The 27,121-nt window shown below is 49.6% G+C and overlaps 1 protein-coding gene across 2 annotated transcripts in view; it reads left to right on the top strand.

The window, feature by feature from the left end:
* Window positions 1-27,121, top strand: part of TCF20 (transcription factor 20) — a 45,562-nt gene that overhangs the window by 15,751 nt on the left and 2,690 nt on the right. Inside the window, exons 2-4 of one of the 2 annotated variants that reach the window (XM_008144558.3) lie at window positions 15,519-15,612; window positions 21,488-21,537; window positions 23,367-23,492. In XM_008144558.3, the coding sequence (XP_008142780.2) occupies window positions 15,519-15,612; window positions 21,488-21,537; window positions 23,367-23,450 (228 nt within the window). In that variant the 3' untranslated portion in view covers window positions 23,451-23,492. The remainder of the gene's footprint in view (window positions 1-15,518; window positions 15,613-21,487; window positions 21,538-23,366; window positions 23,493-27,121) is intronic. The other variant, XM_008144559.3, reaches the window with a different exon arrangement.

Raw genomic sequence — 27,121 nt, 5'->3', positions numbered from 1 at the left:
TCTCCCTTCATTACAGAGGGCATCTTTCTGCACAGGTTTTGGTGGTGGTGTATTTCAGTGTGTGCCTCTTGGGAAAAATGTGAGATTCAGGGTCCTGACACCGGTGATGGTTGTTCTAGACTGACCATCTAGAGGACAGCCTCCACTTTGACTCAGAAGAGCAAGAGGAACAGTTCTTTATGAGAACATGACCTAATTACTCAAAACACAAGTTCCAGATCTGTCCAGCTGCCCACTGGCCTCACTCAAAACCAGAGTCCCCCACCTGGTTCCATGTCCTCTGCCCAACCAAAGACCTTTGCGCCATCTTGGACTCCTCTCCTTTCCGTTTCTCCCATCCAGGCAGTCACTATATCCTGTGTTTATTTTTATGTAACTCAAATCCCTTTTATCTTCATTGTCACCCTCTCTCATCCCAGTAGCCTCTTACCTAGTAATTGGTCTCCACACCCTTTAGTTGGGACACTCCCAATCCATCCTCTACTTTGAAGTGATCTTTCTAAAAACCCAAGCATGGCCAATGCTGGCTCATACCCTGGTTTATTGGCACCTGTCCTCATTCAGTCAGCCGTTCTGGTTGGCATCTGTTAGGTCAGGAACAAATCACCAGGTCACCTTAGATTGGGAATCCAGGTAAAGTTCGCTGAGGCGCTGAGATGGGAATAATGAGCCAGCCTTTGAGACTAGAGAGCATTTTATTTTTATTTAGTTAGTTACCTTTTTTTTTTCTATTACAGTTGACAAGAGCACATTTTAATTTTCTTTTTTAATCATCACCCTAGAATATGTTCTTATTGATTTTGAGAGAGAGAAATATCGATGTGAGAGAGAAACATTGATTGGTTGCCTCCCGTACGTGCCCCGACTGGGAATGGAACCTGAAACCTAGATCTGTGCCCCACAGGTATCCAGCATGCAGCCTTTTGGTGTATGGGCAGCACTCCAGCTAACTGAGCCCCTGGTCAGGGTGACAGGAGTGAATTTTTAGACAGAGGGTACAGGGCGGTGGGAGGATCAGAAACAAAGCCAGTGTGAGGAGACAGTAGCCAATGAGGGAGAGGGTAACGCGGCTGGAGAGGCTGATGCCCGGGGCCTGTGGGGCAGGAGTGGAAACAGTTCTGGGTGAATGTGAATTTCTTCAAATAGGAAGGCCTGCAGGAGGAGCAGGTTTGTTGGGGAAGTCAGAAGGTGTATTACGTTCACGTTAAGTCTAAGGAGAGAAGTATGACCATTTCAGAATTAAGGAATTCTGAGTTTCTTTTTTTTTTTTTTTTTTGGCTGGGTACAGTGAACTTTATTGATGGTGCACGACAAAGTAGGGCTCCGTACGCGCCTCCCCTTCTTCAGGGGCCTGGGATGGAACCGGTGGTTAGATCAGCCGGGTGAGTGCTGTGAGGGGTCGGTCTGTAAGCTCCCGGAGGCGGTGCTAACCTGACCAAGGGGCCAGGTGAGTCAGGAATGCTCCCGGAGCTAATGACGACTCCACTGTCAGGTTGTTGTAAGGGAAAATGGGACGTCATGACAGTCCATTGACATTTAAAAATTGGAGGTGGGGGAGGTAAGTATTGAATTTAGTCAAGATTTCGAATCCTGGTCCTGTTACTTCCAAGTTTCCGTTTTCTTTGGCTGTTGAAGTGAGGATTGGCCTCTTCCTGAGTATTTTCCTACTCTGGGATTAAGTTTCTAAAGCAGAAATGAAGAAAAAAAATGTCCATATCCATGAAGGTGGATTGAGCCAATAGTTCTTAAACTTTCTTGGGGATAAAAACGCCTGGGCTGCTGCCCATTGAGTAAAACCAACTCTGAAAACTCGGTGTTTAACTAGTCAGCTAAAGCTAGACACCACCGAAGTTCAGTCATAAGCCAGTCCGCTGGTTTGGTACCAGAGCTGCCAGGCTAGGTTTGGACAGTTTTTCCTTGCAGTGCAGTGTTTCTCGGAAGAAAAGGCCTGGGGGTTAAAAGCACTGCTGAGGGAGCCGGTGACCTGAAAGGCCCCGTGTGGTACCGCACACATTATCACCTCATTAAGTGACCCGTACAGCAGCCTGCAGAGAGGGTTGGCGCGTCTGGCAGGCCAGCTCTAGGTGTGGGGACCAGTGACCCTGTGGATAGTTGCATTGGCAGGAGCTGAAATCCGCCAAGGCCGGCTAGTTTTTCAAGTTCCTTTCTGCTGGAACTTTGCCCCAAATAAAAGTGCCTCTGCTGTCTGTTCCTTTTCAGGCCGCTCCTGCCCTTGAACTTCCAGAATAGGGTGGCTTTGCCCAACTAGGCCTTAACTCATAAATACTCAGTTCCCTCAAGGAGCTGAGCAGATGAAGGCTTGGTGAGGTTGAGGTGGAAGGCAGTCTGGGCCAGTAGGAAGCGAGGCAGTAAAGATAGCCCTCCAGAGCCAAGAATTTGGAGCTGCTTTGGCGATTTAAGTTCCAGCATAAGCCTCATGTATTTGAAATTTTGTTAAGAGAGGCCAATTGTGGCAGTAAATTAAGTCATTTCTGCAGCTGAAATTGTAAAGAGCTAAATCTGGGTGCCTCGCAAATCGAGCGGCGTAACTGGCTTTCCAGAAGCATAGACCCACCTGCTGGGTGGGATGCGCTGGGGAGAGAAATGGGATTATACCCAGAGCCACTTTCCTGGCAGGTAATTCCTTTCACAAGGCACCTTTTTAACTAGTATTTAGAAAGCACAAAAGGTAAGGGTTTCTCTAGATAAGCCAATCCACGGTTGAGGAAAGGGTAAAATAAAAATAAGCTAATACATAGTGTTGTGCAACCTAAATCTCACATCTCCATACTTAGAGAAAAGGCCATCCTGTTTCTTCTCCCAGGGCTGCAGGGGCTCCTAATCCTGCTGGATTCCCCCCTTTTCTCTGGTTCTCCGCAAACGCTAATTACTGCCCCAAACCTCCTGAACTTCCGCCCTTTCCTTTTTAGCTTCTTAAAGGGCACAAACCCCCTTTTAAAAAATCCTCATTCCAGGATATTTTTCCATTGATTTTCAGAGAGAAAGGGAGAAACAGAGATAAATATCGATATGAGAGAGACACATCGATTGGTTGCCTCCTGCACGCACCCCAATCAGGGCCTGGGCTGGGGAAGAGCCTGCAACCGAGGTACATGCCCTTGATCGGAATCGAACCCGGGACCCTTCGGTCCACAGGCAGACGCGTTATCATCTGAGCTAAACCGGCTAGGATGACAACCCCCTTTTCATAACATGTAAAAACTCTCCTAGACAAAGTATACCATATATTGCTTTAAAAAAAATTTACAGCTCTTTCTCCTATTACAAAAGAAAACCTCTGATTAGAATTATTTTAATGGAGTATTTGCACCTGTAGGCAAGATAAAGCACAAATTGTTTCAGGCAGAAACCCAGGTGTGGCTTGCCCAGAGAAGCCTCCTTAGTGAAATCTATGTTGACTCTGATAGAGTTATGAAGAATATATATTAACAATAGACACTTTGTGCAAGAGAAAACAATTAAACCAAATCTTTCTTGTAATGCTTTAATATTATAGAAGGTGGAGGTGAAGACTGGTACTCATATAAATTGTGGCAAGTGGAAGCATTTTATTTGGGAAATTGCTTTGTTTGCCTCCGTAAATTTAGTCTTGTTGAACCTGAAGACTATAAACCCAGAAGAATTAGAATTAGTCAGGAAATTCTAGAACATTTAAAACCCACAGCGAGCCAAAACCGGTTTGGCTCATTGGATAGAGCGTCAGTCTGCGGACTGAACGGTCCCAGGTTCGATCCCGGTCAAGGGCATGTACCTTGGTTGCGGGCACATCCCCAGTAGGGGGTGTGCAGGAGGCAGCTGGTCGATGTTTCTCTCTCATCGATGTTTCTAGCTCTCTATCCCTCTCCCTTCCTCTCTGTAAAAAATCAATAAAATATATTTAAAATAAATAAATAAAATAAATAAAACCCACAGCGAGATCTAGCCTGTGTGGCTCAATTGGTTGGAGTGTTGTCCCGTACACCAAAAGGTTGTGGGAGGCAATTGATCTGTTTCTCTCCAACACTGATGTTTCTTTCCCCTCACCCTTCCTTTCTCTCTAAAAATCAATAAAAACATATCCTTGGGTAAGAATTAAAAAAAAAACACACACACAAAAAAAAAACACCACCCACAGTGAGTAGCCAGCATCTGTGCCCATCACAGATGATGTTCATTCTAAGCAGTTTCAGCTTTGTGGACACCTTGGTAGAAAGGATTACTAGTCCCTGTACTAGTGCTTGTCTAGAAAACATTATCATCAATAAAAAGTGTCTGTATTAAAACAGGTAGTTGAGGATGGGAATAAAGTGTGGTTGAATACTGGACCTGAATGTTCAGAACAACTGCACATAAGTTGCAGCATTGATGGGTTTGAGTTTATCACTAGGAGTGGAGTGTTTTAAAAGCCAGCCCTGATGTCCTCGCTGCTCCTCAACTCCAGCGTCTTGCGGCCTTGCACGTCGGGCCAGGCCTCAGTTGTTCCCGGGCTCTCCGTCCAGAGTGAGAGCCCTGCTGGGACTTCTTTTTTTCCTTCTATTTTTATACAGGGTATCTTAGAAATACTCTGCATGTCATTTTTAAAATATTCTTTTCCTTCACTGCTGAGCACATTCAGGGTTGGGGGTGGGGGGTTCCCTCACTAATTTTCTTAAGAGATTGATTTTCCACTCTCTCTGCTCCCTCCTCCCCCCCCCACCCCCCCCCAAGCTGGGTATTTTATCCCCAGTGTACTGTTGAGAAAATCGAGCTTAAATGAATTAACTGGCCCACACCCATAGTTGGTGGGAGACAGGCCAGGTGCCGCCTCCTTCCTCTCAGGGAGTCCCGGCTGCAGGGCCACACCCAGCTCTCTCTCCCTTTTTCATTTCATGTCTTTGTCTCCTTTTAGACTGCCTGTATTTGAGGCAGGGACCGAGGACAAAATAACCCCACTGACTATAAGGAAGGCAAATACAGGAGATGTCAGCTAACTGGAACATGTTTTCAACTAGGTTTGTTTTCTTCCACTCTAGGGTAAGCAAGAAATGATAAGAAAAACAGCTTACTACCAGAGATGTATTTTTTAAAAATATTTTTATTGAGGAGAGAGTAAGGGGGGGGGGACATCGATTGGCTGCCTCCCACACACCCCCTATTGGGGATTAAGCTAATAACCCCCACAAATGCCCTGACCAATAATCAAATCAGCAACCTTTGGTGCATGGGATGATGCCCAACCAACTGAGTCACACCGGCCAGGGCCAGAGACTTATTTTTAAAAGCAAGTTTTAAGTTATATCTTGGGGTCACTTTGATAAAGCTTAGTCTCTACCTAGCATCTTACGAGAATATTCCTAATAATAGAATTATCACTCTGAGGCAGTAGAGAATAATCACTTTAATCCAACAAAGTGTGGACTGAGATGTTCCAGAAAGGTTTCTAGCCTTACCTTCAATTTCCCAGAAAATGTCATTTGAAATTAAACCTATTCCTGAGAATTCCAGTTGAAATTTTGCTCTAAATCCAGACCATTCTGTTCTGTAAGGGGAATGTTTCTAAGAGTAAGCAGCTTTTAGAATGAGGGCCACGGTGTGTCCTCTCCTCGGAATCCTGCTACACTGATGCCTTGCACTGTGCCCACCACGTGAGGCACCACCACACACCAGGCCTGCGGTCACTCGGATCCCAGTGGCTGCAGCTCATCACCAAGTCCTGTCGGTTTGACCTCCACGGTTGCATGCATTTACACACGCACCCAGACTCTCCCATGACATCCCTGACCCGTGACTGCTGTGGACCCCTCAGAATCAAGTTCCACTGTGGGCACGCTCCACATCCTGAGAGCTCGTTCCAGCCCACCTTCCCTTCCCCCTCTGCCGTAGCTCCTGCTAGTTCTCTCTCTACTGTGCTGGCGACAACGGTTCTGACCTCCTTACCCAGGTCTCACTGGACCTCTAGGCTCTGAAGTACTGTTTACATCAGAACAGCTCAGTTTTGGTTTCTTACCCTGACCATTCTGTAAACCCCCCGAGGGCAAACACTTGGTGGACTTGCCACCCTGCGTTCAGCCCCTTTGCCTCGAACAGGCATGCAAGAAAAAGTGGCTGAATGAACAGAAAGGAAAGATTATTACATTTCTGAAGTAGAAGCCATTTTTAAAAAAACTTTGATGTCAGAGCAAAGACCACTGAGAATCAGAGGCACCTTGATCATCTGCTCCCTCACAGCCTTTGGAGAAGCCAGCATGCTGGAGGGAGGGGGAGGGGTGGAGAAAACTGAGCCATAGCGACCACACTGATCGAGTTCTTACTCATGTTCTGCTGGCCTGTGTTTTCAGTTCCTGAGCTTTTTGGTTTTATGCTGTGGATTCAGAATTGACAGAGGAGTAAGACAGATTCATAAATTGACAAATTAATTAGAGCCCCCAGAACAGCTTGTTAGGGAGTCATGATCCTTTCTCCATATTCAGTGGAACAACTTGCGCTTTAGAGTTCTGTAAAGAAGCACCGCAGGCTTTGTACCTCCGTCACCTTGCTCACCTTCACATCTGCTGGGCGTGTGCCTCACTTCCCGCACGCCTAATGTGTGAACGTCTGGATCTGCTCAACAGCAACAGCACAAGAAGGGATGTATGTGTTAGAACCTGCTAGAGAAAGACACCTTCCCCACTGCATCTTAGACCTGCAAGTTCTCATTGTTTGTTGGTTGAACGGTAAAGTGAACACATTCATTGTAGAAAGGCATGTCTACTTCGAATATATTCTTCATGTGATCAAGGTTATGGCTAAATTCTGGCTCATCTGTTAGACAGATGAAGTGCAGAAAGACAAGGAAGGACATTGTTAATGAAGAAAAAAAGGTCTTTAATCCCAAGCCTTCCAGCCTGATTCAGAACATCCTGACTCCACTGTAAACGCACCTGCGAGTACAGAGATCAGAGGAAGGGGATTCGGGGAACAGGCTCTCCTCGTGGATCAGAACAGGTCAGGAAGGCGGCGGGAGACACTGCAGGCTGCCGGGCCTAGGTGTTTACCTTGGTCGTGCTGTCCTGCGTTTGCTCCATTTGTGGCCAGCCACCCTTCAACCCCATTCACTTAGCCACAGAGACACTTATCACAGGCTTTAGAATGTGGTTTGGAAAGCTTTCCCAAGAAGTTCATAGCTTCCAGGGTCAGCAGCAGAGCCCCTTTTTGATTGGAGTTTTCTGGGAGGGGAACAGGGGTCTAAATGGATAATTTTATTTCAGATGATTATATCTGAAAGGTGATGATCGGACTGAAGAAACTTTGTGTATGTGTGTCCCTTGCCCCTGGGGGCAGAGGAGGTGGGCTATTAGGCCCTAGGTGTGTACTGAGAAGCAGTACCACCTGCTGGGCCTCAGCCCCTCGTGGCAGCAGGTAGAAATTATTCTAGATTATTGTAAGGTGAGTGAATAAGGTTGCATTGCAAGAGCAGGGAGGCTGAGAGAACCTTGGCGAGGAGCACTAGCGGGTGACAGACCAGCCTGAGGCACTTTTCTCTCTCACTTGTGTCCAGTGTGCCTTTTGGGGGAGGATTCCATGCTTTTGATCTCCTGCTTGTGTATAATTTGCACTTGATGGTATGTAATTTTTGGCACCAATGTACCAGTGCTTCACAAAACATTCAAAATAATACCCATTGATCTGTATTGTTCAGGATAGAATTAGGAGGGGAAACAGTGAAAGGCGGAAGAGTAGCTAAGAGATGCAGTGTTTCAGGGATTTGGCAAGAGCTGGCCATGCAGCCAGCACCTTCCTAGGTGAAATAATATGAAACACACACACAGCGATTAACCTACAAAAAGATGGCACCAGCAGATGTTCAGGCCCACCCGGGCTCCGCCTCTTCAGGCAGTAATCTAAGGGAGAAAATTAGTTCCAAAAAATAATCTTCTAACTTTGTCTTAATTAAATCCTAATAATTATGTAACTCATTCTAGTTTATAAAACACTTTCACAGTTATTTCAGACAACAACTGTGTAAGGAAGGCAGGGTGAAAATGGTTATCTCCATTCTACAGAGGATAAATGGATTGGGTGACTTTGCTTTGTTTTGTTTTGTTTTGTTTTCCCACAAGAGCTGACGCCCTTGGGTTCTTTTTCCACTGGCCCTTGTGCTGCCTGACATTTGGTCAGCATTCACGGTAGACCAGCCACGGTTTACTCTAAAAAGCCAGTGTACCTGGACCTTCTGTCTGAAGGTACACACGTTAGCGGCAGCCAGTGAATGCTGCTGACGTGACTGCCGGCACTCACACTGGTACCGCCATACCTTACTGAGGTGTGCCTTTCATGGATTCCCTTTCTGAAATTGGTGCCTTTGCTAGAACAGCTGCGGGCCATAAGCGCAGCTTTGAAAGCCATGCGCTGTGCCTCATGCCATTGAGTACGTGGGCCTGAGAAGAACTGGGCACCTCTCTGGCCTCCAAGGTTGGCCCTGAAGCCTGGGGGTGCTCTGGGCTGCGATGAAGGTCCCAGAGGCCGGCACCCATACGTCTCCCGAGTCTGAGCATGGCAGGCACCGCAGAGGCCCCCGCTGGTCTCCTGAGCTTTTGTGAGGAACATAGGTTGTCTAGCAACTCTAGCGCTAAGGAAGCAAGGACCCAAAGCAGAGGGTTTTGTATGTATTGCTTTAACCAACACCTTGTAGCGCTCCCGAAGGAAAATTAATAGGTGCAGCGTCGCCTCACAGAAATGTTTTCAGGGCCTCAGAGGGGTAGCTGCCTCAGAGCTAACAGTCCAAGGCTCAGCAGTGGCGGCTTCTGCCCCAGATATAGAAGGCTTCATTAAGAGGGGAAGAAGGCTCTTGCTGTTGGCCGAAAATTAACACAGACCTCGTTCCACATTCTCCAGGCTCCACCAGCATCAGCTTTTTAACTCACATGAAGAGCAGCCTCGTTAGTTTTCTCCAAGCTCGCCAATTTGTCAGACCCTGCATTCGTTCCATTAGCCCACACTTACGGTTCCTGCAGTGTGCCAGGCCCTGGGGACTCAAGAATGAAGCTCACAGTTTAGGAGAGGAAGACACACATGAATAATGTGTGAGCGGGAGCAGAGGTGTGTGCGGTGCTGGATAAAAGCCATCTCGTGTGTGATCTTTAAGGCTCGAACAGAACTGAGCGTCACCAGCACTATAATACTACGACCCAAATGCATCGGTGCTGAGGCTGCTTGGAGATGCTTATGAAGCAGGGCCGTTATTCAGGTCCCGTCACAACTCATAGGAAGGAAAGCCTTTCTGTGAAAGAAGAGGCACGGTTCTCCCGGGCACTCCTGTGGGTGTGGATTAAACTGCTCTTAGGTGATTCAGCTCCTGCAGTCTGCCACCTCCCGTCAGTGAGCCTGCCTCTGGGACAGGGACAAGGGCTGCTGCAAGGATCAGGGAGGGTGTTTGGCCACTTTCTGTTGTCCAAAAACTAAGCATACATTTTATCATTTATTTCCCAAGATTACAGTATCAGTAAAAGTAGGATTCTTGTCTGAGGTGCTTAAAATAGCCTTTATTCCTCTCGTTAAGTGAAAAATGCACTGTTGAGATTGGGTCGTTGCTTGTTTGAAAAACATGCCTTTAGAAACCATGATGGAAGCCCAGTGTGTCTGATCTGTGTGAGGAGCAGTGTTGTGTGGACTTGCCTCTCCTCGGAATGAATGAACAGTGTAGTCAAAAACAAAGGACGTTGAGCTCTGCCGTGACTATTAATGTTATTTGCATTATGGGAGAATGATAGTGTAATTAGTTTCTTCAGGTAAAAAGTAAAGAATAAAGATCTAATTAGAAATGGTATTAGCCTGGGTATTGATTTGGGGTATAGAAGGGGAGAATAGAAGCAGGATATTATAGAGATCAGTTTTCCTCTTCTGTCTTTGGCACCTGGCACATGGAATCGCTAGATCATATGGTAGTTCTATTTTTAACTTTGAGGAACCACCATACTGTTTTCTGCAGCAACTGTACCAGTTTTCATTTACAGCAACAGTGCACAGGGGTTCCAACTTCTACCTACATGTCCTTGCCAATACTTGGTGGGGCTTTTATTTTTTCTTGTTTTATTTTTTCTTTTGACGGTAGTTACTCTGATGGGTATGAAGTGGTACCTTGTGGTTTTGATTAGCATTTCCCTAATGATCAACACTGAGCATCTTCACATGTGCTTATCTTCACATTTCAAGTCCTTTGCCCATTTTTAAAATTGGTTGTTTTGTTGCTGTTGCGTTGTAGGAGTTCTTTATATATTCTGGATATTAATCCCTTATCCTATATATGATTTGCTGAGGTTTTCTCCCATTCTTTGGGTTGCTTTTTCACTCTCTTAGTAATGTCTTTCTTTTTTTTTAACCCTCACCCAAGGAGTGAGGATATTTTTTCCATTGACTTTTTAAAAAATATATGTTTTAATTGATTTCAGGGAGAGGGAGAGAAAGATAGAAACATCAATGATAAGAGAGAATCACCAATCAGCTGCCTCCTGCACGCCCCACACTGGGGATCTAGCCCACAACCCCTGGCATTTGCCCTGACCAGGAATCGAACTGTGACCTACTGGTTCATAGGTCGATGCTCAACCACTGAGCCACACCAGCCGGGCTCCAATTAATTTTCAGAGAGAGTAGAAGGGAGGGGGAGGGGAAGGGAGAGATAGATAGATAGATAGATAGATAGAGCAACACATCAATTGGTAGCCTCCCCCTCACTCCCTGACCTGGGGTGGGAATCAAGCCTGCAACCCAGGTATGACCCAGAATCAAACATGCAGCCCTCCAGGGTGCGCAAGCTGACGCTCTAACCACTGAGCAACACTGGCCAGGACAATAATGTCTTTTGATGCACAAAAATTTTTTTAAATTTTCATGAAGTCATATTTGTCTATTTTTTTCTTTTGTTACATGGGCCTTTGATGTCATAACACCAAATATTGTTTTGTGTCTTACTTTTAGGTCTTTGATCCATTTTGAGTTAATTTTTATATGTGGTTTTAGGGAAGGGTCCAACTTCAGTCTTTTGCGTGTGGATATCCAGTTTTCCCAGCATCGTTTGTTGAAAACACTGTCCTTTCCCCCATTGAATGATCTTGACCCCCTTGTCAAAAATCATTTGACACTGTCTTTGAGCGTTTATTTTTGGACTCTATTCCCTGTCTGCCAGTGCCACACTGTTGATTACTGTAGTTTTATAGAAAGTTTTGAAATGAGGAAGTATGAGTCCTCCTTTCTTGTTCTTTTTCAGTATTATTTTGGCTATTCATGGTCTCATGAGATTTAGTACAAATTTTAGGATAAAATTTTCTATTTCTGCAAAAAAAAGTCTGGGATTTTTTTTGCCGAAACCGGTTTGGCTCAGTGGATAGAGCGTCGGCCTGCAGACTGAAAGGTCCCAGGTTCGATTCCGGTCAGGGGCATGTACATTGGTTGCGGGCACATCCCCGGTAGGGGGTGTGCAAGAGGCAGCTGGTCGATGTTTCTCTCTCATCGATGTTTCTAGCTCTCTATCCCTCTCCTTCCCGCTCTGTAAAAAAAAAGTCAATAAAATATATTAAAAAAAAAAAAAAAGTCTGGGATTTTGATAGGGATGGCAGATCACTTTAGGTAGTATTGGTATTTAAATAATATTAAGCCTTCTAATCCATGAACATGGAATGTGTGTTTTTATCATAAAGTGTGTTGGATTTTTCAACTGCTTTTTCTTCATCGATTGAGCATGATTATGTGGTTATTTTCTTCATACGTTGATGTGACTTCAATAACATACAAAACCTCTGCTCCTTTACAGCTCCGATCTCTTTGGTTGTTAATGTCACACAATTGCTTTTTTACACATATATGCCCCAAAACATAAACTAATAATTTTTAAATGCATTGTTAACTGCATTAGTCTCTTAAATCATGTAGAAAACAAAAAAGTAGTTACAGACTACTATTACAATAATGCTTGCTTCTATAATTGCCCATGTATTTGCCTTTGTTAAGATCTTTATTTCTCCATGCAGTGTTGATATACTTCTAGTGTCCTTTTATTCACAGGGCAGGACTCCCTTGAGCATAAACTCACTCAGCTTTTGTTTATTTGGAAATATCTTAATCTCTCCCTCACTCTTGAAGGACAGTTTTTGCCAGATAAAGGATTCTTGGTTGATTTGGGGGAGGGGGTGGGTAGCACTTTGAATATATGGATGGACTGTTTGCTGGCCTCCAAAGTCCATTAGGTCTTTTTTAGGGACAGTTTCTGTTGATTTATGTTTTTCTTTGAATAGGCCATGCTGTCCTAGTTCTTTGAATGCCTGTGAGTGTTTGCTGAACACTGGACATGTGAAGCTAATAATGTGGTAACTCTGGAAACCAGGGTTTGCTTTTTGTGGTGGTGGTGGTTGCAGGTTGTCTCTGTGCCTAGGATCAGCCTGAGGTGTAACCTTAAGGTCTTCTCGAGTCTTTCCTGAGCCCTTCCCTTGGTGTGCACAGTCACTTTCCACTTGCCTCTGTGTATGTAGTTGTTCTTGAATGTCTGGCTCCCAAAAGTGGAGCCAGAAGCAAACAGTGACGGGGTAGGAAACAGTCACTGTCTTAAATCCCTGGGGAGAGGGGGCAGCACAAGAGTGGCGTGCCTTTCTCCCCCCTCCGTGGGGAAGAGAGCCCCCAGCACTTGAAGGACAGGGTTCTCTTTGCTCACCTGGCCCCACAGGTTGTGTGCAAGCTGCTCCTGTGCTAAGAGCGGAAATTGACCAAGTCTTCCCCTGTAAGTTGCAACCCTTGAACAGAGGAGAGTTTCAAAATAGTTAATCAGTTTCTGCTAGTGCAGTTGTTGTCCAGGTGAGCAGACAGCTACCTACTCTGCCATCTTCCCATAATCCCCAAATTTGTGTTTCCAACAAATTCCCAGGTGATGCTGATGCTGCTAGTCCAAGGACCATCCTATGAGAATGACTGAACTAAACTCTTCCAGGTTCCATCTTTAGGCTCTAATATACCATGCAAGGTCTTTCTTCTCCGGATGCAATGTAGTAAATTAATTGTACTTTTTAATTGCAATAAGCAACAAGCTTTTTATTGATGTAAATGAGTTTCCTTTCTTTATGAAAAAGATGGGACCTGTGGTCTGTGGGCTCTTCCAGGTTAGGGAGCTTTGGATGCCCTGCAGGGGACAGAGGGGCATGTGTGGAGGTGGGAAGGAAATGACATTGTTCAGATACGAGCTCCATCACTTCCCTTTCCTGTCTGTCAACTCAGGTGATGACAAGATCTGCTCTGCAGGTTGCTTTTAGTAGGTGGTCTGTGTGGAACATCTAGTGTGCGTGTCTGACACATGGTCATCTTAGGTCACATTTACTGAGCACTTGGACTACAAGTTGCAGAATTGAACTAAAAGGTGATTTTTTTTAAAATGCCTTTTCCCTGACAAGTCTGGAGATGGGGTGATCCTGGGATTGGTTCATTTAGTGCTCAGTAGTGTCAGAGGATCCAGGTTCTCTCCGTCTTGTCACTTCTGTCCTCAATGGGTTGAGCTTTGTGTTTAGAGCTGTCCCTTCATGACGAAACTTTCCCAGAAGCTCCTTTCCCTGCAGACTTGCCTACCAGAAATGCTTGACACACCCATTCCTAAATGGCCACCGCTATTGAGAGTCCCTGCGGGGGGGAGGGTCGGGAGCACCAGTCCTCTGGATAGCTCGCTGTTCGGGCTCCGTTGGTCAGAGGGGTAGGGCAGGACTGGCAGTGGGCAGGCCACCGACAAATCAGCCGCACTCCCTCCCCCAGGTGACTGACGGTGGGTCCTTTTGTTCTGAAGGGGCCCCTGGCACTGACAAAAGCAGATGAAGTCTAAGGCTATCCAAAATGCTGCCAGCTGTCCTGGGTTTACTCCAGGCCAAGTCATCTTTTTCTTAGCAAGGGCGTGAGGGCATGTGCACCCAGAAGGATCTTTGCTTCTGAGAGGAAGTGAGGCTCTGGAAGGACTTGTCTTATAGCCTTACTAGAGGCCCGGTGCACAAAATTGGTGCACTCAGGGGGGATCCCTCAGCATGGTGGGGAGCAGGCCTAAGCTGGCAGTCAGACATCCTTAGTGCTGCCGTGGAGGTGGCAGAGGCTCCCGCCACCGCCGCTGTGCTCACCAGCCGTGAGCCTGGCTCAGGGCTTCTAGCCGGGCGGTGCTCCCCCTCTGGTAATGCACTGACCACCAGGGGGCAGCTCCTGTGTTGAGCATCTGCCTCCCTGGTGGTCAGTGTGCATCATAGCAACCAGTTGTTCCTCCGTTTGGTCGATTTGCATATCAGCCTTTTATTATATAGGATGCCTGCCCCTTTGTCTCTGGAGGAGTCCAGGGGTCAGCCCGGACCAGCTGTGACGTGGAGCAGGTTACTTCCCCTTCCGGTGCTTCGAGCACCTCATCTGTAGCACGAGGATGTTACGGCGTCGTTATGAAAACTGGATGAGTTGGTCCTCGTCAGTCGTGTATAGCGCCTGGTGCATGGTGAGCACGGGCTGCGTTAGTGGGATTTTACCTTCAGCGTCAGCACTGGGGAGCTTTATCCCGCTCCCTGTTGACCTCACTGCTGCAGGCGGCGAGCCACACTGACCCCTGGAGGCTGCCTCCGGCCGCCTTTGCCTGGGAAGAAGCAGCAGGGTTGTCCGGTAGTCACTTTGCCCGGGGAGGGTGTGGGTGTGGGGAGCCTTTCTTTTCCACAAGTGTAACTGCTTAGGGTCACTTTTACCATTTTCCTAGAATCAGGAACAAGTGCCGTATCTCCCAGGCAGCCTTACCTGGGTTGCCGTGGCCACCAGAAGCCTGCGTCCCTCCTCAGTGGGCTGATGTGGTTGCTTGTATAAATGTGGTTATTGATGATGGGACACAGTCATTCCTTGTGCCGACAGGAGTGAGAGCTCACTGTAGCCACTTCAGAGGGATGATGGAGAAGTGCCCCACTTGGAGAAAACCTGACCATATAAGGAGGAGATCTCAATTACAGAATAATGTCTCACTCGGCCAGAAATTCATGGCAGGTTTCCTAGTGCATTTAAAATAGGATTTGTGTGTAAAAATACCATTTGCTCACAGGAGCCCATATTTTCTGAAAAGGGAAATATACTTGTATTGGGCATTTGGGATAAGTAGAATAAAAATAAAATCTTACAAATATAAGAATTGGAAACCAACTTCCACTTTTAATTCTAAAAGGTTTATATATAACTCTACTATCTTTTTTTTTTTTTTTATAACTCTACTATCTTACCCTCTCCTTCTACCCAAGACGTTCACAGCAGAAATAAACACGCGAGATCTGCACGCAGTTCAGGAGCGCATGTGGCTGGGCGGACTGCGGGGTCAGAGGCCGGCCGCGCCGCACCCTCGCCCGCTCTGTTCTGATTATTGTGAGGCCCGTCCTCAGGCCTTTCTGCTCCTCTCCTCCCGGTGTGGGCGCCACCACAGACCCCTGTCACGACAGGGACACGAGCTGACGTCCGACCAGCGGGCCGGGGCAGCCTGGGGAAGGGCCGAGTCTGCGTGCTGACAGGTGTGACTGCTTTCCTTTCAGAAATGTTCCCACTGCCAGGAGGCAGGCGCCACCTTGGGCTGCTACAACAAAGGCTGCTCCTTCCGCTACCATTACCCGTGTGCCATCGACGCAGGTAAGATGGCGTCCAGAGCGTCCGAAGGGGGGACGTACACTTTCTCTGCCTTCTTTCCCTTTGTTGTAATTCTTGGTCTGTTTTGACAAAGAACTTTTGTTCTGTTTGTAAATGCTAAAGGAAATGCAGTGAGGAGAATAAAAAAGAGTGAAATGGGGTAATTTTTTTAAATAGCAGTTTTATTTGTATAATTCACACATAACTCACCTAAGTGTGCAATTCAGTGGCTTTTAGTATATTCACAGGTATGCAGCCATCACCACAGTGTTAGTACATCTCCCACCTCAAAAAGAAACCCTGCATCCTTTAGCTAGCAACTCCCGCCCCCTGAGCAACGACTGATCTGCTCTGTCTCCATGGATGTGCTGTTCTGGACACTTCATATCAGTGGAATAGACAGATATGTGACCTTTGTGTCTGGCTTCTTTTATTTGGCATGTTTTTCCGGTTCACCCATGTGGTAGCATGTATCAATGTTTCAATTTTATTGCCAAATAATATTTTATTATAAGGAGATATCTTTTTATTTACTTACCATTCATCACTTGATGCACATTTAGGTTGTTTCCACCTTTTTATTATTACAAATAATGCTGCTGTGAACATTCACATACAGGTCTCTGTGCAGACTTAATGTTTTGTTCTCTGGGGCATAAACCTAGGAGTGAAATTACTGGATAAATGATAACTCTATGTTTAAACTTTTGAGGACATAGCAGACTGTTTTTCAAAATGGCTGCACCCTTTTACATTCCCTCCAGCAGTATGTGAGGGTTCCAGTTTCTCCATGTCCTCATCAACACTTGTTACTTTTTTTTTATGAATAGTGTATTGATTTCGAGAGAGAGAGAAACATCGATGAGAGAGACACATCAATATGCTGCCTCCTGCATGCCCCCTACTGAGGATCAAGCCCAAAACTCAGGCATGTGCTCTGATCAGGAATTGAACCGGCGACCTCCTAGTGTACGTACGGTACAATGCCCTACCAACTGAGCCACCCGACCAGGGCTTGTTTGTCTTTTTATTACAGCCATCCCAGTGAATTTGAAGTGTTAGCTCATTGTGATTTTGATTTGCATTTCTCCGGTGACTAATGATGTTAAGCATCTTTGGTGAAGTCCAGTTTATCTATTTTTCCTTGTTACTTGTTGCTTTTTCTTATATCTAAGAAACCATTGCATAATTCAGAATTACAAAGATGTATGCCTATGTCTTGTCCTGCAAGCTTTATAAGTTTAGTCCTTACACGGGTCCTTGATCCAGTTTGAGTTAATTTTTATGCATGGTATGAAGCAAGAGTCCAGTTCAGTTTTTGCACATGATTCCAGTTGCACCAGCATCATTTGTAGAAGAGACTAATCTTTCCTCAATCAGTGATCTTGGCACCTTGGTTGAAAACCAATTGACCAGCCTGGCTGGCATGGCTCAGTGATTGAGTGTCGACCTATGAACCAAGAAGTCACAGTTCCATTCCCAGTTGGGGCACATGCCCGGGTTGTGGGCTTGATCTCCCCAGTGTGGGGCATGCAGGAGGAAGCCAATCAATGATTCTCTCTCATCGATATTTCTCTCTCTCTCTCTCTCTCCCGCTCCCTTTTTCTCTTATATTTTAAAAGAAGAAAGAAAGCCAATTAACCATACAAATATGTGCTTATTTCTGGACTCCTCCAGTACACGTTGTCTTGATTACTGTAGCTTCGTGATACATTTTGAAATTGGGAAGTGTGAGCCCTCTGATTTTGTTCCTTTTATTTAAGATTGTTTTGGCTATTCTGGGTCCTTTGCTGTTCCATATGAATTTTAAGATCAACTTGCAGATTTTTGTAAAAAATAGCCATTGAAACTCTTATAGGACTTGCATTAATCTGCAGATCAATGAGGGAGTATTTCCATCTTAACAATAGTCCGCCTTCCATCCCATGGTCATGGATGTCTTTCCATTTATTTCAGTTTTTAATTTCTTCTAACGATGTGTTGTAGTTTTCAGAGTATGTTTTTCATTCTTTTGTTAAATTTATTCTTAAGTAACTTTTTTAAAATTTTTGGTGGTATTGTAATTGGAATTTTACATTTAAATTTCAGATTTTTCATTGTGAGTATATAGAAATACAATTGATTTTGTTATATTGATCTTGTATCCTGCATCTTTGCTCAACTCATTGATTTAAAGTTTTTAGTTACATATCATCTGCATCAAGTTTTACTTCTTCCTTTCTAGTCAGATGCCTTTTTTTTTTTCTTGCCTAATTGCCCTGGCTAGCACTTCTGGGGTAATGTTGGATAGAAGTGGCAAAGCTGACACCCTTGTTTTGTTTCTGACCCACTAAATAGTATGATCGCTGTGGGCTTTTATAGCTGTCCTTGAGCAGCTACGGACGCTCCCCGTGTTCCTAGTGTGGGGAGTGTTTGCCATGAAAGGGTTCCAGTCCACTGAGACGATCAGAGCAGTGTTGGGCCGTGTGAGGACTGAAGGAAGAAAACCCTTTGTCCCAGAAGTACCGTCCAGTGATCAGCGCAAAAGGCTTGAGTTCTGAAGCAGCTCAGCAGTCTGGGGAATCCTTCTCCTCTAACCTCGTGTCTCCTCAGTGGGTGTTTTCACCAGTTACTCTGTGAGCATGAGACGTGTCTCAGACCTTCACCCTCACCCAGCTGGCCCTCATCCAGTGCTTGCAGGTCAGGGAGGGAGAGAAAATGGAAAGATGAGCAATGCCGCAGGCAGCGTGGTGCCTGTTCTCTCTCGAGTCCTCCTGGGTTCTGAGGGGACATGACTTCCATGGGAGCAGCTGTGTGGCTCTGGAGGTGGGGTCTGCTGTGGATTTGGCAGGGAGAGGGTGGAGGGCGTGGCTGACTGGGTGACGGAAGCTGCGGCAGCTTCACAAGGTCACGGTGTCTTGGGCATTTCTGGGTCTTTTGATGACTCGAGTCACAGTGACCCAGAGGCCTGTGCTTCTCTGGGAGGCAGGAACTTGTGTCCGTCCCTCCGGGTCTTCAGGAATTCTCTTCTGCGCATGAGGACCTTTGCATCCCGGAAAGGCAGTCACTGATTGACCTCCTTTCCAATTAAAATGAAAATGAGCCCCAGGTCTGAGAGGCCCTTGTCTCACGGAGTGAGGAAACATTGGCCATTTTCGCCTCTGCCTTGCTGCCCACCTCCCAAACCTTTCAGAGCTGTTGGTGTCTCGGGGAAACTGATTACTGGGGACATCTCTGTAGAAACAGCTCTACGGCTCCTGCGGCTCCCACACGCCTCCACATTTTGTGACATCATGGTTAGCTGTTTGGTGTGGCTGTTACGTCACAGGCACCGGATTTGGCTCCAGGTGGGAAATGCAGCAATGAGAACCTGAGTGCTGGTCATGCAGTGAGCCACAGCAAGACCAAAGGGGAAAGCGCTGAGCTGGCTCAGGGGTGACTCTGCTGTGCACAGAGCGTCTTGCCTGGAGGGACTCCCCTCACCCGCGACCTCACAGAAGTTCGCTCTCTGCAGCCGCCTGATCTTGCAGGCAGGGGTTCAGCCCTGGGTGGGTCATTAGGAATGACTGGTGTCTGGCCCCTCCCTTGCTCCTGCCTGTTATTCCCCTCACTGAGGCAGTGTGGGCTGGCGGTCCCAGCCTGGATTCTGTCAAGATGAAGAGCTAACTGTGCCTCTGAGGTCGGTTGTAGATGAGCTGGAGACAGTGTCTGGGGCCTGGCAGGTCAGAGCATATCCGTTAGACCTCGCTCCCGGAGCTCCCCATCCTCAGCCCGGGGTCCGTCCGGGTGCGTGTGGGTATCCACACTGTAGGAGCGCCACACAGTCCACTCTGCGTTTCAGCTCAGAGAGAAGTGAGCTCACCCTTCTGGGCTGTGGAGATCTGCGTGTCGGGAAGCCAGCTGGTGACCAGACAGCCTTGTGAGTCTTCTCCAGCTCCAGTGATGATCAGCAAGCCGCTGACTTCGCTTCACTGGGAGTGCTGACGATATAAAACTACTCGCCCAGTCAGTGTAGGACTTGGCCAGCGGCTTCAAGGGAACAAATAGAGAGCGGCTGGCCGGCCGCAGGGCCAGGCGCCTGGCAGAGACCTCGGAGGAGGTTTCCTGGCCTTCTTGCTGCCCCTGGCTCTTCCTTGAGCAGGGACAGGTCCCCGTGCCCTTCCGGGTGTCGGCTCTCCAGCCGGGACCTTGCACTTGCTGGTGGCCGGCGGGTGTGAGAACAGACAGAGCGGCTGTCCATTGGCTTCCTGCTGGGAGGCCTTGCCAGAGGCGGACGCTGTCTCTGACAGATGTTTGGGACTTCCGTGTCCACAGGTCCCTGGTGTTGGTTCCAAGCTGCTTAGTGTGTGCTTACATTGTTTTATTTCTTTGCTGCTTTTTAACTTAGAGGGAACACGTTTCCTAACGTATTTTACTAATGGTCCGTGCCAGCTGTTCACGCCTGCAAGGGGAACTGAGGCACCTCATCCTTCCTGAAAGCCGCTGTGGCATAAGGTGGCTGCCCCACATGGGCTCGCCTATTTCTCCTTGGCCAGCGCCCAGGGAAGGAGAGAGCCTCTGAGTGCCAGTCTACCCCTTCTGCTCGGAAGCGCTCTCTCTGGCCTGTTGCGCAGCGGGAGCCTGGTCACGCCATGTTCTTGCCATGTTCTTGTGGGTTCTAAGTGAACGCACTTCGTTTCCTGCCGGGCTCCGTGCTTGCGGGGGAGGGCGCGGCCTTACCGAGTTCTGGCCCCGGGGTTTGCCTCAGAGATACTCCAGGACTCAGAGGGCAGTAGGGAGGGTGCAGGCCTAAGCCACATTCTGAAAGGGCCTTTATTTGTGTAGAATAAGAGGACCTCGCATTTTTTCATTTATATGTTTCCTTGCTTTCTTACCTTTTCACTTGCAGTCTGTGGGTACTCAGGCTGCTAATCTGGCCTCCGTTTAAGCCTGAGTTAAATTGCACATTTACAAGGCTAAGTACCGGGGCTGCCTCCCGCCACGGGGCCTGGAGCAGTCTGAGCCTGTGCGATCAATATTTATTAGCATTCTGCCACCACATCTCGCACCAGTGACCTGGCTGTCGGTCTCTGGGAGCTGGGTGTGCAGCGTGGACTCATTAATGAGATTTCCTCGCCCACGCCTCGCACTGCCCTGGCGCCCGAGAGCTCCCCTCACCTGCAGGCTGTCATCGAGGATGCTGTCACCGTGTTAGAAGTTGGAATGAATCATCTTCCTCCGAGGATTAATGGCCCCTCACGGGGTTTCTCTCCTCTGAAGCGTTTAGCGTGGATTAGGCAGCTCGTGTGGGGGCTTCTCCCTGTCTCCGTGGGCTGTGGGGCGGAGGGGCAGCGGCTCTCGGGCCTGGCCGCCTTCCTGTCTCTGACGCGGCGGGGGAAACGGCGCCGCAGAAGCAGTGTTCCCTCCCGGAAGCCGTGGCTGGGCCTGCGGGTGGGCTTAGCCTGGAATCGGGAGGGTTAAAAACAGTATTTATTAGAGATTGGGTCTGATTATTAAAACAATCTGATAGCATGATGGAAATACAGAAAAAATTAAATCACCTATACTTTTACTACCCAAAGAAGAACCACTGTTATAATTCGGTAGATTTCCTTTGTCCTTTTGTAATGTATATAAATATTTTGATAAAATTAGGATTGTACTCACACATTTATATATTCTGGTTTTTCAAGTGATCTTACATCATGAGTATTTCTCATATACCGTTAACTATTTTGAAATGTTAATTTTTAAGTGATACTTCATGTTGAGGTACCATATTTACTTGGGATGTCTCTAATGTTTTCCTGTTGGAAATCAGCGTGGGGGCCTCTGACCGCCACATCCCCCCTGTCAGCCCCGGCCTGTCAGTCACCGGTGCCACTCGCCAGCCCCAGTTGACTGTCCCTCTGTCTTGCAGATTGTTTGCTGCATGAGGAGAACTTCTCGGTGAGGTGCCCCAAGCACAAGGTGAGTCCCAGCCCCCAGCGCCGCTCCCGGCAGGGTCGGGGGGCTCCTCCTGAACTGCCTGCAGACATGGAGGTCATAGCCGCCTGTGCTGGCCCTGGGGCACCTGCGTGTGGGGTCGGCACCCGTGTGGAGAAGTGTGTTGGAGAGAATCTTGTTTGTTACAAGAAATTAGAAAATCAAACTCAATAAAACTGCTGATTCCCACGTTAGCTTAATGGAGCCCCATTTCACAGGTTGGCGTGAGGTAAGGTTGGTTGTAGGCCTTGATACGTAAGCAAAGGCGTTTTCCCAGCCAGGGAAACGAGCTGATCCAGGATTTGGGGGACACTCAGCGTCTTCCAGGTTTTACTTCAGTGGAAGCAACGGGGGTCCGAGGTGGCAGTTACTGCTGTTCCCTGTGTCCCACTTGGCTCAACAGGTGTCTCGGCCCTGGCTGGCTGGGCCTGCAGACTGAAGGGTCCCGGGTTCGATTCCAGTCAACTGATACCTCAGTTGCAGGCTCCCGGCCCTGGTGGGGGCATTCGGGAGGCAACCAATCGATGTGTCTCTCTCACATCAGTGTTTCTCTGTCTCTCCCTCTCCCTTCCACTGTCTAAAATTCAATGGAAAAAATATCCTCCGTGAGGTTTAAAAATAATAAAATCTTTTTTAAAAAAAGAGATGTCTCTGGGTCCCCTCTTCTGGGACAGGACAGAAGGCAGGATGCTGGTCTGTGTCTGAGAGAGCGTGTGTGTGTGTGTGTGTATGTGTGTGTGTGTGTGTGTGTGTGTGTGTGGAGAGGAGAGGAGGCGAGGACAGGAGGAGCTGTGTGTGTGTGTGTGTGTGTGTGTGTGTGTGTAGAGGAGGCGAGGACAGGAGGAGCTGTGTGTGTGTGTGGGGGTGTGTGTGTGTGTGTGTGTGTGGAGAGGAGAGGAGGCGAGGACAGGAGGAGCTGTGTGTGTGTGTGTGTGTGTGTGTGTATGTGTGTGTGTGGAGAGGAGAGGAGGCGAGGACAGGAGGAGCTGTGTGTGTGTGGGGGGGGTGTGGGGGGGTGTGTGTGGGGGGGGGTGGGGGGGGTGGGTGTGTGTTGGTGTGTGTGTGTGTGGTGTGTGTGTGGTGTGTGTGTGTGGTGTGTGTGTGGTGTGTGTGTGTGTGTGTGTGTGGAGAGGAGGCGAGGACAGGAGGAGCTGTGTGTGTGTGTGTGTGTGTGTGTGTGTGTGTGTGGAGAGGAGAGGTGAGGACAGGAGGAGCTGTGTGTGTATGTGGTGTGTGTGTGTGTGTGTGTGTGTGTGTGTGTGGTGTGTGTGTGTGTGTGTGTGGTGTGTGTGTGTGGGGTGTGTGTGTGTGTGTGTGTGTGTGTGTGTGGAGAGGAGAGGAGGCGAGGACAGGAGGAGCCAGGGCAGCATGGAGGCTGAGACACCACCTGGCAGCTCCTGCGTGTCCGCTCTCCTCTGGCCGAGCTCACACTGACCCCTGGTGGTCACCGGCCTTCAGTGTCCAAGGAGGGCCAGAAAGCACTAGAAAGGGGTCCTCCTTGACAGGTCTGCCCTCAGAACGCTCCTGAAGGTGCCCACGGAGGCTTCTCTTTGGAATTATTTCCAGAGATGGACCGTGGGATCTTACAGTAGTCTATTTTTACTTAATCTACATGTTTTTGTTTTTTAAACTTCCCTTTTTTAATGGGCACGTTTTGCCTCAGAACACCCTGTCTGAGTACTCCTGTTGGTCACTCAACACTGACTCTGCTTTTTCTTTCCTTTCCATGTGCTGTTCCTTTCCTCCCTCTGCCACCCTGACCCCACGCTCCTCCCTGTCCCTCCTGCCTGTGTCCTCGGCTTTGCCCGCGCCAGCCTCCCCTCCCATGCCCTCTCCCCGCCTTGCAGAACAAGACAGCGAAAGGCAGCCTCAGCACAGAGCAGTCGGAGCGGGGGTGAGGGGGGCATGTGCCGTGGGAATGGAAAGTACAGCAAGCACAGGTGAGTCGGGCGCCGCCCCTGCCACTCCGGTGGGTGGCGGCCCCTGCCCTGCTCCTCCGGCCAGGCTGCAGCACGGTGACCGGGAGCTGCCAGCACCAGGTGGAGAACGTGGTTGCCGCGTGTTGCTTAGGAAGGGGGGGGGGGGGGGGGGGGCTTGAAACCGTGGCGGTGGCGTGACTGTTCTGACGTGAGGCCTGGCATGTGCTCCCGGGGCAGAGGCAGCAGCCTCGGGTGGGGGCGAGGCTAGCCCGGCGTCACCGTCTGTGACGCTTACGGTGGGTTTCCTCTGGAAAACACAAAATTCCCCAGGTTTTGTACTTTGAAATCTTTCCCGGGTACTGTGAAGGATTTGTTTTTACGGAGGGAAGGAGAATCCCCTCAAAGCTTTGGTAGACTTTCGCATCGAGGCAGTTTGGCTGGCGACCTCAGGAGGTTGGGTTGTGCTCCGTGAGCGCGTCTGCGGGCTGTGGCCGGGGCCGGCGGCTGAGTCTGCGAGCGGATCACGGGCTTGGGGCCCTGGACGCGGCAGGTCCCCTGGGGCAGGAGGAACAGCCTGGAAAGAGAAGAAAGGAAACCAGAACATAACTGGGGCACTTGCCAGGCAGGACGGGGCTGAGGCCCGTTGTCTGAGACGTTCCTAGTGGGACTCTTCTCCCGAAAGGGGGCCCTGTCTTTACTCCGGGGTCTGAGACCCGAGCCGGGGTGCTGGGCTGGCCCCTTGGGTGTTCCCTCCGCTGCTTACAGCAGGCTCTGCCTTTGTCTGGACCGCCTGACAGTGACCTGGGGAAGTGGACTTCCCTGCGGAATGTGGCGGACTCCTGCCCGGGGGTGGGGGGGGGTGGACAGGACAGGAAGCTGTCGAGCGAGTGGACCCGTGGTCGTCATCAGTAGCGGCCACGGGCAGCCGTCCTTTCCCGCCGGGCAGCCCTCGGCTCTTCAGGGCGTTTCTGTCGGCCCTTCGTGTCCCTGCACTTGATGGGGTCGCTGTGCCGGGCGGCTCTGCCCCGTCCTGTGCACTCCCCTCCAGCCCGGCAATCAGCGCTGCTTCTCTGGGGACCACGATGGCCATTCCTGGGGGTCGCTGGGACACCGGCTGCCATTCGTCGTTTGGGCCGATGGTTTTAGCCGTGGGACCCACTTGTGTGTAAGAAAAAGGGCAAGTTGGGGCCTGGCCTCTTCTTGGGGGTTGTTTTGTTCACCGTGTCTTTCCAGTCCACCTACTCCTGGCCCTGCCAGCTGCCAGCCCGCCCTGCAGAGGGGCAGGGCGGGAGCCTGGTCCATCCCTGAGGTTGGCGTCACTGCCCCTGTCCACACGAAAGAAGCCAGCGGCCCCTCGGCGCGGCCCTTTCCAGTCTGTTGAGGTTAAATGACCTCTTAGAGGGAAAGGATGGACATACTGCGTCCTGTCCTGTCCACCTAAAATGTTTATCTTCATCTCCTGTCCCCACGAGGCAGGACCCCTTGTCCTGGTGTCCGAGTTCAGCAGTCACCCTCCTTCAAGCCCGGGGGCGCCCGCTGTCACCCCTCTGCGGATTGTGCAGGAGCCCCAGTGAGCAGGGGCAGAGGGTCAGCCCCCACCCCAGAGGCGCGTTCATCTGGGGTCCGCACTGGGGTATCCGGCCAGGCAGGAGACAGTGGGTGTGCGTGTGAGTCCCACTGCCTGCTGCTTCAGTTTCTTCCATAAAGAGAGCAACCTTTTGCCCTAGCTGGTGTGGCTCAGTGGATAGAACATCAGCCTGTGGACTGAAGGGTCCCAGGTTCGATTCCAGTCAAAGCATGTGCCTGGGTTGCGGGGTTGATGGCATGCAGGAGGCAGCCAGTCAATGATCCTCTCTCATCATTGATGGTTCTTTCTCTCCCTTCTCCCTTCCTCTCTGAAATCTCTCTCTCTCTCTCTCTCTCTCTCTCTCTCTCGAGAGAGAGAGAGAGAGAGAGAGAGAGAGAGAACAACCTTTTGAGGATTCCGTTAAGAAATAAAACGTGCCGAAACCGGTTCGGCTCAGTGGATAGAGCGTCGGTCTGCGGACTCAAGGGTCCCAGGTTCGATTCCGGTCAAGGGCATGTACATTGGTTGCGGGCACATCCCTGGTAGGGGGGTGTGCAAGAGGCAGCTGGTCGATGTTTCTCTCTCATCGATGTTTCTAGCTCTCTGTCCCTCTCCTTTCCTCTCTGTAGAAAATCAATAAAAAATATATTTAAAAAAAAAAAAAAGAAATAAAACGTGCCCAGCGCAGCCGGCGTGGAGTGAGGCCTCGGCATGGCTGGGCATGCTGCCCTCACAGCAGCTGGTGTACCAGGCACAGCCCAGCTGGCGGGCCAAGGCTGCCGTTGGGGCTCTGCCTGCACTACCCCGTCCATCAAAATCCCGGGCCTAGGGGTGCAAGTCCTAGTCTCCCACATGCTGTGGGAGCTGCCACTTGTCCCTTGCCAGGACAGCAATGCCAGAGAGAAAGCATCCTTGGGCAGCTATCCAGTGGGCCACCTCCTGCCCATCCCTGAAGTGTGTGGTGGGCTCCCGGCGGCTGGTGGGCAGGGCTCTGGCAGCGAGGCCCCTGTCCCTGCCTTCCATCTTGTCGTGTCGTAAACAAGGAGCCGCCCCTCCGCCCAGCCAGGCCCCAGGCGGTGGTTGGGAAGCAGGAACTCCATCGCCACTGCCTTGTCCTTGGTGCAAGGGGATGCCCCCTGCACACAGCAGCCTCTGGTTGGCATGGCACACACAGCCCAGGTGTGAGCGAGGGTCCTGACCTAGAGTCCGCTTCCCCGGCCTGGCCCAGCCAAGTCCTGGGATTGCATTTCCAGAGGAGAGCGGGACTGTCCATCACCCCACCCCACACACTGCTGCCCTGCACAGACCCCCCTTCCCTCCCCCCCCCTCCCGCAGGAGCCACACGTCCTTTAGCCAAAGCCCTCCCCTTCTGTCCCTTCTCACTTCAGAGGCTCTCGTCACACTTAGACTCCCACCCGGTCTCCTCCGAGGCCTGAGGCCGCCCCCCGCACCAGCACCCCGAGGCTGCGCTTCCTCCCTTGGGCACCTGCACTTGCTGTTAGTTCCTGGACCAGGAGGGCTCCACCTGCCTCCACCCTCATTGACTGGCTCCCACTGGGCCTCAGAGGCCCTCCCTTCTCTGTCTGCACCTCCTCCCTCTCCGCAGCCCTCAGCATCACTCGGCTCCCAGCCTGTCCTGCCACTGCGTCTCCACTAGCCCTGGCAGTGAGGAGGCCGGTCTGTGTGTGCCTGGAGCAGGCATGTGAGGGAGTCCTGGTTAAAGGAGGTGTGCCCCCCAGATAAGGTGTTTGCTCACCTGACTGTACCCCCTGTTGGTACAGATTGAGTGTGACCCCCCCTCCCCCTGCAGCTGGGCCTGCAGGTCTGTTTGAGAGGAGAGTGCCTGGCCAGGCTGGGTGCAGGCCGCAGAGCTGAGGCTGAGGGCGGGGCCGAGGGGTGTGGGAAGGCTTGGCCCAAGGAGAAGTCTTTGCCAAACATCGAGGTGCCTTTTTATTTTTTATTTTTTGTTGTTACTGTTTTTCCCCCCAAGATGCCTTTTTAGAGAGAACATGGCAGACCCTCCGTGCGGGCTGCAGCTACCGAGTGTCTGCTCCCAGCTCTGCAGGTCCGTGCAGTTAGGCAG

Source organism: Eptesicus fuscus, chromosome 7, assembly GCF_027574615.1.
Source record: "Eptesicus fuscus isolate TK198812 chromosome 7, DD_ASM_mEF_20220401, whole genome shotgun sequence".
Classification (NCBI taxonomy): domain Eukaryota; kingdom Metazoa; phylum Chordata; class Mammalia; order Chiroptera; family Vespertilionidae; genus Eptesicus; species Eptesicus fuscus.
Note: the sequence above shows the minus strand (reverse complement) of the source record. Positions and strands in the feature narration are given on the sequence as shown.